The sequence below is a fragment of the Ambystoma mexicanum genome, chromosome 2q, assembly GCF_040938575.1.
Source record: "Ambystoma mexicanum isolate Mex_15411 chromosome 2q, UKY_AmexF1_1, whole genome shotgun sequence".
Lineage (NCBI taxonomy): Eukaryota > Metazoa > Chordata > Amphibia > Caudata > Ambystomatidae > Ambystoma > Ambystoma mexicanum.
In genome coordinates this window covers 309,714,623-309,728,012 of record NC_090924.1, presented here as the reverse complement: position 1 = coordinate 309,728,012, position 13,390 = coordinate 309,714,623, and the positions used below count along the sequence as shown (strand labels likewise).

At 44.2% G+C, this 13,390-nt stretch overlaps 1 protein-coding gene across 1 annotated transcript in view; it reads right to left on the bottom strand.

Moving 5' to 3' along the window:
* Positions 1-13,390, bottom strand: part of LOC138568695 (uncharacterized) — a 1,243,988-nt gene that overhangs the window by 1,115,288 nt on the left and 115,310 nt on the right. Inside the window, exons 41-48 of the mRNA XM_069646472.1 lie at positions 6,660-6,778; positions 6,051-6,209; positions 3,431-3,639; positions 2,963-3,069; positions 1,666-1,778; positions 1,220-1,390; positions 691-929; positions 466-569 (exon numbers count right to left, since the gene is read on the bottom strand). Coding sequence (XP_069502573.1) covers positions 466-569; positions 691-929; positions 1,220-1,390; positions 1,666-1,778; positions 2,963-3,069; positions 3,431-3,639; positions 6,051-6,209; positions 6,660-6,778 — 1,221 coding nt within the window. The remainder of the gene's footprint in view (positions 1-465; positions 570-690; positions 930-1,219; positions 1,391-1,665; positions 1,779-2,962; positions 3,070-3,430; positions 3,640-6,050; positions 6,210-6,659; positions 6,779-13,390) is intronic.

The window sequence follows — 13,390 nt, the reverse complement described above, 5'->3', positions numbered from 1 at the left end:
TTTACTTATATCTGTTATTTGGTTAGTATGTTTCCTTTTATCTTATCAGCTCTACATGCCCTGTAGTGACGAATAAGTTGTCTAATTTCACTACACATCACAGGGTCGGGCTAGCTGAAATGCAATAACTTGTAGTTTGCCCTTTATCTTACTATGAGATCACAATAAGTGCCATCACGACTGTTGCGCCCAATATGGGCCATTGCATGCTTTTTCAAACAATCTTTAGTGAAGGCTGAAACTGCATCATGTCAATAAAAAGTGGTAAAGGAAAGACAGAAACGCAGGTAACTAAAACGTGCAAAAGATAGAAGACAAATTCCTATACACCAGACTTCCTGTAAGCATGTGAACTCTGAGGGTAACCCATAGAGTCTGCAGTAACACCTTTCCAGTAACACCTTTGCTTACACCTCTGCATGTATAGCTGCAGAAGCTCTAAATTACAAAAAATACAAAATGTACCTGTTTTATTGACTTCTTGAGATAGGTATCTTTTGCAGAATACGTAAACGGCATATCTGTCTTTCTCGCCAAGTTCCATGGAGATATCACTCAGGTTTTTTATTCTATATATTTTTTTTTAAATTAAAAAAATACTTTTAATCATTCAGCAATAGAGAAAAGATGTGTTTGCAGATTGTTATTGTAATTTCAAACCATACAGTAGTCAATTCAAAGTTTACTTACATCGCTTGATAAGCCTCACATGTGAGATTCATGGGTAATCTGTATATTTGAGATTCGTTGATAGCCTTCCCGAAGAGTTCAATGATGATCTGGAAAATCTTGATCCATTGGTCCATATCTTTTAAGCTCCAATCCATGTTAAGGGCATCGAAAATATTGTTCAAAAGCTCTTCTTGAGTAAGAAGTTGAAAGAAATTTGATGTGTTGCATACATTTGGATTTGTGGATGGTTCCGATCTCTATGAAAGGGAAGGAGAAATTGAAAACGATCAAACCATGGGACATGTGAATTTGTTAAGACAAGAATAAATAATATGTGTGCCAAGAAAAAACATTATAAAGGATAGGCCTACTAGGACACAAGCTTTTGAAAGAGGAAGAGTATGGTCTAACAGAACTTCATGTCCGTAAGGGCAACAAATGCCTGTAGCTGAAGGAATACCTTGTTGTGAATACATATATATTTTTGGACTATATTTAGCTATATTTTTCCATAACATAGACATTTTTCACATTATGCTTTACTTACTGAACAGATAATTGATTCCATTGGGAGGAGATAATCCAAAAAGATGGCATTACTTCCAAAGTACTTGATTTTACCCAGAATGGTCTGGGTTAAAGTTGAGTTTTTGAATGAATCAACAAACGTAGTAATCTCAGCCAGCTCTTTTGTTGTTAGAAGAGAAAGATCAAAGACCTGGCAAAAAATTTGATAGTGAATTAGTTTAAAATTCTACCTTTTTACCCCCTTATCGTGTGCACTTTATTTCCTACCAATTGCCCTACAGCTTTCATATACAGTTCATGATTTGAACATTTTTTGGAGGCAGAATGAGGCAAATATAGTACCTTTGTACTGATCCAAATAAGGCAATTGAAGCATGCCAGTTTGCTCTCAATAACAACTTTACCCATTTTGTCTACAAATAGAACTCAAATTAAATATTTGAAAGTTGGTTTCAAAGGTCCTACCTTGGCAAATTGTTTGTTGAACTTAGCAAGATCTTGAATATTAGATTGCTGAATGAATTGTTGTAGGTACATGTCCACCCATGTTACAATATTCGTGGCATTACATCTTGTGCCTGTTTCACAAAGAGAGGTTTAGAAAAGTTTGGCTTAAGGCTTACAATAAATACATACATTTTGAAAGGTCTCACATGAGTTGCATGTTGTGTTATGTGAAAGGAATCCACGCAATACATAGTAGGACTATTGGTTTTTTAAAACTAGTTTTACTTGGCCCACTGCTGAGAGAATAACAATAAATCAGGGACTCTCAGAAATAGGCAGTAATATCCTGATCATTTGAATGTCTGCATGCGTCTCTAGAGTGTAATAACATTTAGAAAACAAAAAGCATTCATTTAATGAGTTATGATGAGCAGATATGTGCAAGATATTGCAGCATGGGCAGCTGGAATGTGGACTTTTCAATGTAAATAGTTTGAAAAGTATTTGAATAGTATGCATATCATCCCGAGACAGTGTAAAAGATCCAACATAGTTATGAGCAAACATGTGCAACTTATTTTAGGGTATGTCAAAAGTAGCTTTCTCAATGGCAAGATATTGTAGTTCCATGGAGCAGCTCGCCCATATTCATTGGATGCAGCAGGCACCCATGATATTGAATCAAATACGTATTGCTTAATGCTAATGCAGATTTAAGCACCCATGGAGGGGGTGGGCTTGGCAACTGACAGGCCGCTAACCCATAGGAATGTTGGAGCCAAGCAAAGGGAGGGCTCCCATGAGGACCTAGGGCCGTTACCAGCCACACCTGCATGCCCTCCTGACTTTGTATTAGCAGCCAATGGCTCTGGAGTGCTAGTAATGTTTTTTTGTACAGGGCACCAGGTGCGCAATGCGAACACCAGCCCTATCCATGTGACAAAAAGAAAAAACATTGTCATGCACCATAGAAAGGGACAGAAGTGTCTTTCCTATGTTGCTGTCAGCCAATCCATATATGATGTACAGTGTGCGAGGCATGAGCAGCTAGGTCTGAGAAGAAGGAGCAGAGTATTCTGGATGGGAGGGGGCGGGAACAGGCTAGGGCAAGTGAGGACATGCCTCGTCTGAAGAAAATCAACATCTGGGGAGTGGTGCAGTGCTTATACTGTAGTAGCACGGCCACGTTTCTGGCCTCCTGATTGGCTGGCGGCTCCCGCAGCTGCTAATTAATGAAAGGTTACGAACCTCTTAGAGGAAAACTTTACCAGTGAATGTCATAAAAGTTAACATTTGGATATGGAGAGTACTGCACCTGTGCCAAAAGATACATCGATTAGGAATTTCCTGATGTAAAGATTGTAGATTGCCAATTTTTCCTCAAGCGATAGAGAATTATACTGCATGTCAAATCCTGTCACTCTGTAAGAAAGAAAAGGGAGTTGAAATAATAAACATTTAAATAATTACTTTTGACGCCATGTTTTGTCCACTTAACAGAGCTACAATTCAGGGTATACAAGATCTATGCAAATCCTACTTTACACTTAAAGGTAATGAGAAATACGACAGAGACTGTGTGCCTTTAGACTTGCTAAAACCAAGATGGAAAGTGTCTGCCACTCATGCCTTCTGATGAGGCAAATTGAATGAAGATAGCATATAGAATATAGCATTGTATTTCTATTAACAAAGTATGTCACAGCCCCCTTTTCCTGAAACTGATTCTATGGGCATTGCATTTCAGCTGTCACCTCTTCGGAAGGGACCAGAGAATACTCACATTTGCTGGTAGGAGGAGCAGGAGATATTAGTTGGTAGCTGCTGGAGTTGAGTCTCAGTGAAGCTGCCCAACAATGCTATGAGATCCTGCTGGATCAATGTTTTCCAGTCGTCAGCAGTGAAAGAATAGAAGTCTGAGCTAATTGTTTCCCAAACAGCCGATAGCAGAGTTTCTTTCATTGCATTAGTTTGTGAAACACTCAGGTTTGCCTAAAGTGGACAAACAACACTGTAATTAAAAATGTGCAGTTTATGACTCTGGTCAGTATTAAACCCTAGTAAGCAGTGTGTAATGGTCTTGACTTTGTATGGGTTTACAGCCATTCCTAATAACAAAGCACACGTGTTCTTTAATGGTTACATCAAACGTGAATGGGGCCTACTGTATGTTCAAACGGTAAAAACAAACATGAGAAAAAGGACCAGAGTAGATGAGAAGTTCCCTTTGAGTTGAGATCAAAGAACACTCATTCTTGGTGGGTAAATATAATTGAAAAAAAAAAGACTCTCTCCATTTTAGAAGGAAATTATATATGCCAAGAACACCTTACCCTACAGCCGTTTCTACAGTGATTTCACCCCAGAGTTCAAGGCAGGAGAAGAGACACGTGTATGCCCGTTTCTATGCAGGAACACTCGTTGATCATGAGTAATATCCTCTTTTGTCATTAAGAAACAGGTGTCAATTTCACAATGGCATTAGGAGGCTAATTTCCAAATGAGCGGAGTGGAAAATTGAAGTGTAAAATTGCTTTTCCGCTTCCAATTTCAGCTCCAGTTAATTTTTGAGTCTTTCAAAGAAGAGTTTACATCTTTGCTCTGCTTTCCTCTCCAATCTAAGTAGAGTGCTCGTTTTGACGCCTGGATATGGTTTTCATGAAGGCGTAAAACAAAAGGATTTCAATGGAAGATTCCTTGGTTTAGCCCATGTTAAAAACATTATAAAATGCTCTGCTGGCAAAGCGTAATTTGAAGGTAGCGTTTTATCTCACAAAAGGGAAAATTAAAGTACATATTAAAGGTGATTTCACCTTCATTTTCTCTTCCAAATAGACACCACTTTATGAGTGATAGAAGTTGAATGCAGGGGACCAGCTACATATAATGGTTAGTGTTCATTGTCCCTTCCATGCAGTTAGCATTTTTTTACAGAATTACCCCGTTAGAATAGCACAGTAAAACGGCTTCCTTTTTTCATGTTATTTTCATAATTAGTACCCGGCGAGGTTCAATGAGCTTGTTGCAAGCAAATATATATATATATATATAGCTAATTACAAGCAAGCTCATTGGCCCTCGCCGGGGCATTACCCGGCCTACAAGGCTCCCTCACCGCTGCCGCCGCGGGGTTCCCTCTGTGACTGGCCTTTTTTTTTTTTACATTGATTTCAATGGCCTCTGTGGAAAGGGAAAAGGGACTATGTGTATTCCCGATACCCAGTGGGTTTTATTTTTGCTTTTTTTTTCTCAACTCGAGAAACAGTCAGAGCCCCGTTTCTCAAATTGATAAAAATTGCAATTAGTACTCCGTTACAAAGTGCTGGGGTGATAATGGCAATATTAGCCTCAGAGGGGGGCCACTACCGGTCGGGTAATGCCCCGGGGGCTGCGTTAAAGCCCTCGCTTTGCTTGGGCTTCTATCTACATCCCTGGGGGCATTACCCGACCGGTAACAGCCCCCCTTCTCGGGTCATATTGCCTTAATATGACAGAGGGAAAATTTGACTGTGGGCAGAGAGACAAAGCAGGAATCCATCAGTCAATAGCATTTCATAATCCATACTGTTTCCCTACTCAGTACTTCCTGACAAAGGTATGACAATCATTCAATAGACATTGCATGCAAGAATTCTGAAAGGCTTAGGTGACAATAAAGGAAAGTGATTGCGGGTTTAGATGTCAAATCCATCCAGTCTAACCATCCCCTAACATAACCTTGCAATGCAGACCTTCTATGGTCTCTAGTTTGATCACTTATTGTCCTCTGCAATGTAGATGTCTTAACACTTTTCCGAATGCATTTACCCTTTAGTTTCACTGCTGATGGGATAATTTTGAAGGCCTTTGCTACAGCTTTCTATAACATCACCACAAACTGCTCTTGAACCTCTTTGCTCCAGGTTCATAAGAAGATCTACATTTTTAAAACTATTCTTCTAGTAAACATACTAGCTTATTGACCTGTGTTTATTCCCTCCATTAATTTGATCCCTCTCTATTCTAACTGGATCCATACTGTCCACTTGTGTGTACATTTTACTGAGAAGACTTAAAGGTACAACAATGCCACGAGTTGCGGGATCAACTCTATCCCACTTTCAGATCATCAGTACTTTCCTCTAGATAGACTTCCAAAGCTATATATACATTTCTAGATTGTGCCTATCTGTAAACTCTTGAGTGGCTGCACCCCTCCTCATTTTTTGATGGCTGCACCCTCTTCTGGATATCTCAACATCAGTCTTGCTCTGTGATTGCATTTGAAGCAGTGGTTAATGTGTTATTCTTTAAATCCCTATCTCCAATTCTCTTGTAACAGATATACTTAAATTCACAGCTTTATTGACCACCATGGCCTATGTAGTTGCTTTAGTTCATTTAATTGGATAATGCGTTCATACCTTTGTTGAAGCTAACAGGATCAGTTGTGTATACTGTGAGACTTCGTTTGTTGTGACAAGGCTAAAGATTTGCTTGAGTAAACTTGGGTCATTAATGGCATCTGGTTTAGTCGCAAGGCCTACTACATCCTCTGCGCTCATGGTGTCAAGAAGTTCAACCTGAATGTGACAGATGTAGGAAAGAAAATGTGTATTTCAGGACAGATTCTTAGACAAAAATATAGCTGTGCATAGGTTTACACATACACATAACATCTGCAATCAATCTGATCTAAGAATAGTTCAATTTTCCAAACTACCATTTCATTCCAATGTCGGACATGTGAACCAGTCTGACATGGACTCTATGCCACAACACATACTTTCTTGGTGCTGTCTCTCTAGACTACAGATGCCCAGGGGAGATGGGCTCCGGTGATGGCTTGAAAATGCATGCATTTCATGAAATCATGGCCTCATTCTATCTGCGCATGTAAAGCACTGTTCCTGTCCTGAAGCTACATGGTCACAAAGGAAAAGTATAGTGATGTACAGAGGCTTCTTTGCATCCCTCTGGTTTACATATATCATTCTGGAAGAGAGAAGATCTTTTTGGGTTACATGACTTACTATGTTCAGGTTTGGGTAAAAGGACTTAAACTCTGAGATGGAAATAAATGAGGAGAAGTTGCCCAAATTCTTCTCTTTCCAATTCATAGTTCCATTTGTATTTGATGCACATGCAGAGCCTGGAAAAAAGAACACAATACAAAAAAACAATTCAAAGTCAGTAAAGTTTTTATATTTCCATTACTGTACGAAATCGGGGGAAGTAGCTTCAGGACTATTGACTGCTCATTGTGAGGAAGGACAAATAAAATGATTGCCTAAAATCTACTCTGTAGGTGGGTCAGGATTGAGGACAGTATTTAAAGACTGCTTTCTCCTAATTGTATTCTTAAATCATGTTAATGTCTTCAGCATACTTTTTAGAAGGGAGCACAAGAGGTTTATCACTCCCTCAAAGTCTGTCATAAATCAAAGTGTGTTAATTATGCATCTGTATGCTCCCAGTTTCATGGGTACGGTGAAAGCAGCAAGCAATTCTTTATAATAAGAACATTTACTGCCGTTATTAGTTGCCTTTTAGAATTTTAATATTTTGGTAGTAGAACCTATAATTATTTTTTGGAAGGCTCTTTAGTAAACAAATAGAGTTTTTAACTTTTGCATAGCTTCAAAATACCTTTTTACTTAATGCATTTATCTTTCTTCTTCACATATTTTACTTATATCTGTTATTTGGTTAGTATGTGTTACGTCTCCCGTTGCTCGCCCCATTGAGACTCACACAACCACAAGCCCCACACCACACCTAACAACAAGAGCAGTCCCTGCACATAGAAAGAATCAGCAGTTTGCCTGGCGTAGGAGGACACCAGCCTGTAGTCCCGGCGTCTACCGTCCTTTGTTTCGCTGGCAGTTACCATGGAGGCGCGCTCATGGCTGGTCACGCCCACGGAGACTCCCACAGCAACGAACATCCAGCGTTCCGTGACCACGTGATCACGTCACGTCTCACACGTCCGTGAGACACATCACGTGGTTACTAAATCAGTTTAAAAGCATCTTGGCAACGTGGGTACAGCGCTTCACAGCTGATCTCTGGAGGATTGTGTAGCGCCTTAGTTTACCTGTTTCTGATCACGGATTTTGTGACCTCGGACTGTTCTTTGGATTTGTCTTGCCTGCCCCTCGGATTTCTGTTACTTGGATTCCACCTTGTTTCCCCGACACCTTGACCTTTGGAACTCTCTTGGACTGCCTTTGGATTATCCTCTCTGAATCTAGAATCTTGGAACTTGGTTTTTGAACTTCCTGCCTTACTAGTCCATCTACATCAGACCCAGGTGTGTCCCACCTTCGAGCCCTGCAGAACGCTTCTTTCACCACTACCAACAATCTGTGGCTCTTACCACATTTAGGACACCACTTTCAACACTCCTGGGTAAGCCTTGTTAATACTGATTGTTACCCGCTAACCGTATCAATTGCACTGCTCCTGTTAATCATTAACTATTGCCTTGCAGCGGTCAGGGGTCCTTCTGTGTTCCTGCTACCTGATTGACGGCTCAACACACCTGTGGCCTCAAAGATTGCACAGACAGTGTATCCTTTCTGTCTGTGCGGTACTTGGGGACGGAGGTTCAATAATCTGCATGACCATCAAGATCAGAACAGACTGTGAAGCCTTCCTGGTCGTCCAGAGTATGGATACCTCCTCCGGGGACCCTGTGGCCGCTCTAATGCAAGCGGTTCCGGCCCTTAGGACCGACATGCCCGCAGCCACAACGGCTATCCACCATAGACTAGATGCCCTACAAAGCACACGTGCTCCCTTGCCTGCAGACGCCGAGTTTGGCGATCCCACCCCCCCAGATCCATCTGCACATCCGTCCACAGCATCCACAGTCCCCACTCCAGTGGTCCTTCCAACCTCCTTTCCTCTTGCTGCCCCCGAACGTTATCAGGGGGATCCCAGGAAATATCGTACCTTTCTCAATCAGTGCAAACTTCACATCTTGTGTAGACCCCAGCTTTTTCCTTACTCTGTTACCAAAGCAGCTTTCCTTCTTTCTCACCTGTCAGGTGTAGCGACCATTTGGGCGAACCCGTTATTAGAGAGTGATCACCCTGCTCTATACAATTTTGACCTACTGGTGACGGAAATGGCAAAGGTTTTTGATACCAGGCATAAGGCACAATCCCGAGACCTGGAATTGCTGGATCTTACACAGGGTAAACAAACTCTGATTGATTACATCACCCATTTCAATCAATTGGCTGCAGAGACCTCGTGGCCTGAGGAAAAGAAAGCCATAGTGTTCTACCGCGGTCTCTGCAGCCACATGAAAGACGCTCTTTCTGTAGTGCGGGCTCTTCCCTCAGTCTTCCCTGAGTTAGTGGATCTGGCCCTACAGGTGGACGCTCGCAGGTCTGAGAGGAAAGCAGAGACGGCTTTTTCCAATCAGGCACTCCCAGCTCCATCCGTCTCTGTTCCGGAACCCATGCAAATCGGTGGGATCCGGAGTCCCATCACTCAGGCCGAACGGGAACGTCGGAGAACCGACAACGCTTGTTTCTACTGTGGTACTTTAGGGCACTATGTTAAAGAATGTCCTCGCCGCCCTAAAAATAAAACTTCGGGTTTTCAGAAGGCTCGCCCCTAGGCATGGGGGTACGGGCGAGTCCTTCTCTGACCCCCAATGAACCTGTATTCGGTCCCATCAGACCGATTACGGTCCAGGCCCAGCTTAAGCCAGCCGGAGATTTGGTACACTCAGTACAGATTGTGATTGACTCCGGGGCCACTGGCTGCTTTATTGATATTTCGCTGGCTTATGACCTTAATCTACACTTGATCAAGAGAAAGTATCCAGAGCCGGTACAAGCGGTCGATGGTACCTCACTTGTCTCTGGTCCCATTGAGTATCAGACCGCTCCCATGTTAGTGCTGATTCAGGGCACGCACCAAGAGACGTTAGCGTTCAACCTCATTTCCACGCCACAGTTCGGTATCATTTTAGGCATTCCATGGCTTAAACAACACAATCCTTTGATTAATTGGGGCAGTGGACAGGTCACATTTGAATCTGAAGTTTGCCAACACTTTTGTTTGATCGAGTCCGCTACTATTTCATCCCCGGCCACTGTCCTTGGGGCTATGGCCTCCGCCAGCCTTGAGGAGACAGATCCATCCATGAACGTCCCACATACTGTGGGAGCCATTACAGCTGGGATTCCCACTGTCTATCATGAATTCCAAGAGGTCTTTGACAAAGTCACGGCAGAAGGCCTACCACCTCATCGACCCTATGATTGCCCCATTGATTTGGTTCCTGGGGCAACTATACCAAAGGGCAGAATATACTCCTTATCTCCATCGGAAGAGTTAGTACTCAAGGAATACATCCAACAAGCCCTGCGCTTAGGTCACATACGACCCTCCAGCTCCCCAGCTGCTAGTCCGATCTTTTTTGTGCCCAAGAAAGAGGGTGACTTACGTCCCTGTGTTGTTTACAGACGATTGAATGCCGTTACCATCAAGAATCGGTATCCCTTACCCCTCATCTCCACACTATTAGACCGATTGACCAAGGCATCCATCTTTACTAAGTTGGATCTTCGGGGGGTGTACAACTTGGTTCGTATGCGTAGCGGAGACGAGTGGAAGACAGCATTTTGTACTCGACAAGGGCTGTTCGAGTATACTGTAATGCCTTTCGGTCTCTGCAATGCCCCCGCTACGTTTCAGCGTTTTGTTAACGAGGTGTTCTCTGACGTCTTAGACGTTTTTGTTGTGGCCTACCTAGATGATATATTGATATTTTCGTCCTCACTGGAGGAACACATAGGCCATGTCACAGAAGTCCTGACTCGGCTAAAAAGACATTCCTTGTAGGCCAAACCCGAGAAATGTGTATTTCATACTAGGGAAGTAGAGTTCCTAGGCTTTCTTATTACACCTGGAGGTCTATCCATGAACATGTCCAAAGTTAGTGCCATCATCGACTGGCCCGCTTCAACCTGTCTCAAACAGCTTCAGTCATTTTTGGGCTTTGCCAACTTTTATCGGCGTTTTATTGTCGGTTTTTCATCCATTGTTTCACCACTGACTGCCTTGACCAGTCCTCGGGTCCCGTTTTGTTGGACCTCAGAACATCAGTGTTCTTTTGAGACACTCAAAGCTAGATTCACCACAGCTCCTGTACTACAGCATCCCGACCCCGAACTCCCGTTTGTTGTGGAGGCCGATGCCTCTTCCTTTGCATTAGGCGCAGTGCTCTCCCAACCCTGTCCCTCCACGGGTCAGTTACATCCCGTAGCATTCCACTCAAGGAAATTTATATCTTCCGAGTCCCACTACACAGTTACCGAGAAGGAGTTGCTTGCCATTAAGGATGCATTATTGACCTGGAGACATCCTCTCATTGGGGCCAAACATCAAACCGTGGTTTAGACAGATCACAAAAATCTGCAGGACCTGGCCTCCCTTAAATGTTTGAACAGCAGACAAGTGCGCTGGCACCTGTTTTTTGCCGCCTATGACTTTGTGGTAAAACATAGACCAGGACTTTCACATGGTAAGGCCGATGCTTTATCTCGCTCTCCCGGAGGGGATTCTTTGCCCCTATACCCAGATACTCTTCCGAACGAAGGTCATGTCATATGCATTTGCACTCCTCCTCCCTCCATGCTAACTCTCATCCGACAGTGGGTTTCACATAATCCACAAGTACTAACAGAATGGGATTTGGTACTTCAGGAAGGGTTGCCCTTCATACAGGATAAATTATTCCTCCCCACTAGCGATGTACGTAACCAGGCACTTGGTTGGTCTCACGATGCGGCCATTAATGGGCACCCTGGACAGCATCGCACTTTGGAGTTACTAAAGCGATGGTGTTGGTGGCCATCTATGAGACTGGACGTGCAACATTACGTAAACACTTGTTCTATCTGTGCACAGTGCAAGACACGCAGGGGTCATCCCGTGGGTCTCCTTCAGCCCCTACCTATTCCTCCCAGACCATGGCATACGGTCTCTATGGACCTCATTACAGATTTGCCTCGCAGACAAGGGTACGACTCCATCTGGGTGGTAGTCGATTCGTATACTAAGATGGCCCGTTTCATTCCTTGCCACGGAATTCCCTCAGCCCCTGTACTGGCCCAACTATTCTTCAAGTCGATCTTCTGTCTCTTTGGTCTTCCACAAGTCATTGTATCCGATCGTGGTACACAGTTCCCATCCCGTTTTTGGCAGGCCCTTACCAAGATCCTTGCCATTGATGCACGCGTCTCCTCAGCCTACCACCCGGAGAGCGATGGCCAGACCGAGAGGGTAAATCAGGCTCTCGAACAGTACATGCGATGCTTGACCCTTTAGTACCAGGATACATGGTTGAACCTGCTCCATTTGGCCGAATTCGCATACAACAATGCCTGGCATTCGTCCACTGGGTTCTCCCCCTTCTATTCACTCTATGGGCAGCATCCTCGCTCTCTTCCTCTTCCCAATTTTTCTTCCTCCTCCACTCCCGCCGCCAATCTCTGTGCTCGGGATCTGCAATCTATCCATGCCCAGACATTGGTTCATTTGCGGGAAGCCCAAGCCTCTCTGAAAACCAAGGCCGACAAGAAACGAGTGGTGGCTCCTGTTTATCAGGTTGGGGACCGTGTTTGGCTGTCAACTCGTCATTTGCGGATTCCTGGTTGCCGGAAACTGTTGCCCCGGTTTGTCGGTCCTTGCAAGATTTCACATGTTCTGAACCCAGTAGCCTTACGACTCTCTATTCCCTCCTCCTGGCATATCCACCCAGTGTTCCACACTTCCCTACTCAAGCCCTGTCTTTCTGCCACCCGGATGGTCCGATCTCCTGCCCCTGTTTCTGTGTACTCCCCGGATACGTATGAGATCAGTGCGATTCTGGGTTCTCGTCTCTGCAGGGGTCGCCTTCAGTATCTGGTTGACTGGTTGGGGTATGACCCTGAAGAACGCTCCTGGGTTCCCTCCCGGGACGTCCATGCCCCACGTCTGGTTGCTCGCTTTCATCGAGATAACCCGTCCAGCCCACGGGGTGGTGGGCCTTTGTGGGGGGGCTCTGTTACGTCTCCCGTTGCTCGCCCCATTGAGACTCACACAACCACAAGCCCCACACCACACCTAACAACAAGAGCAGTCCCTGCACATAGAAAGAACCAGCAGTTTGCCTAGCGTAGGAGGACACCAGCCTGTAGTCCCGGCGTCTACCATCCTTTGTTTCGCTGGCAGTTACCATGGAGGCGCGCTCATGGCTGGTCATGCCCACGGAGACTCCCACGGCAACGAACATCCAGCGTTCCGTGACCACGTGATCACGTCACGTCTAACACGTCCGTGAGACACATCATGTGGTTACTAAATCAGTTTAAAAGCATCTTGGCAACGTGGGTACAGCGCTTCACAGCTGATCTCTGGAGGATTGTGTAGTGCCTTAGTTTACCTGTTTCTGATCACGGATTTTGTGACCTCGGACTGTTCATTGGATTTGTCTTGCCTGCCCCTCAGATTTCTGTTACTTGGATTCCACCTTGTTTCCCCGACACCTTGAACTTTGGAACTCTCTTGGACTGCCTTTGGATTATCCTCTCTGAATCTAGAATCTTGGAACTTGGTCTTTGAACTTCCTGCCTTACTAGTCCATCTACATCAGACCCAGGTAAGTCCCACCTTCGAGCCCCTCAGAACGCTTCTTTCACCACTACCAACAATCTGTGGCTCTTACCATCATTTAGGGCACCACTTTCAACACTCCTGG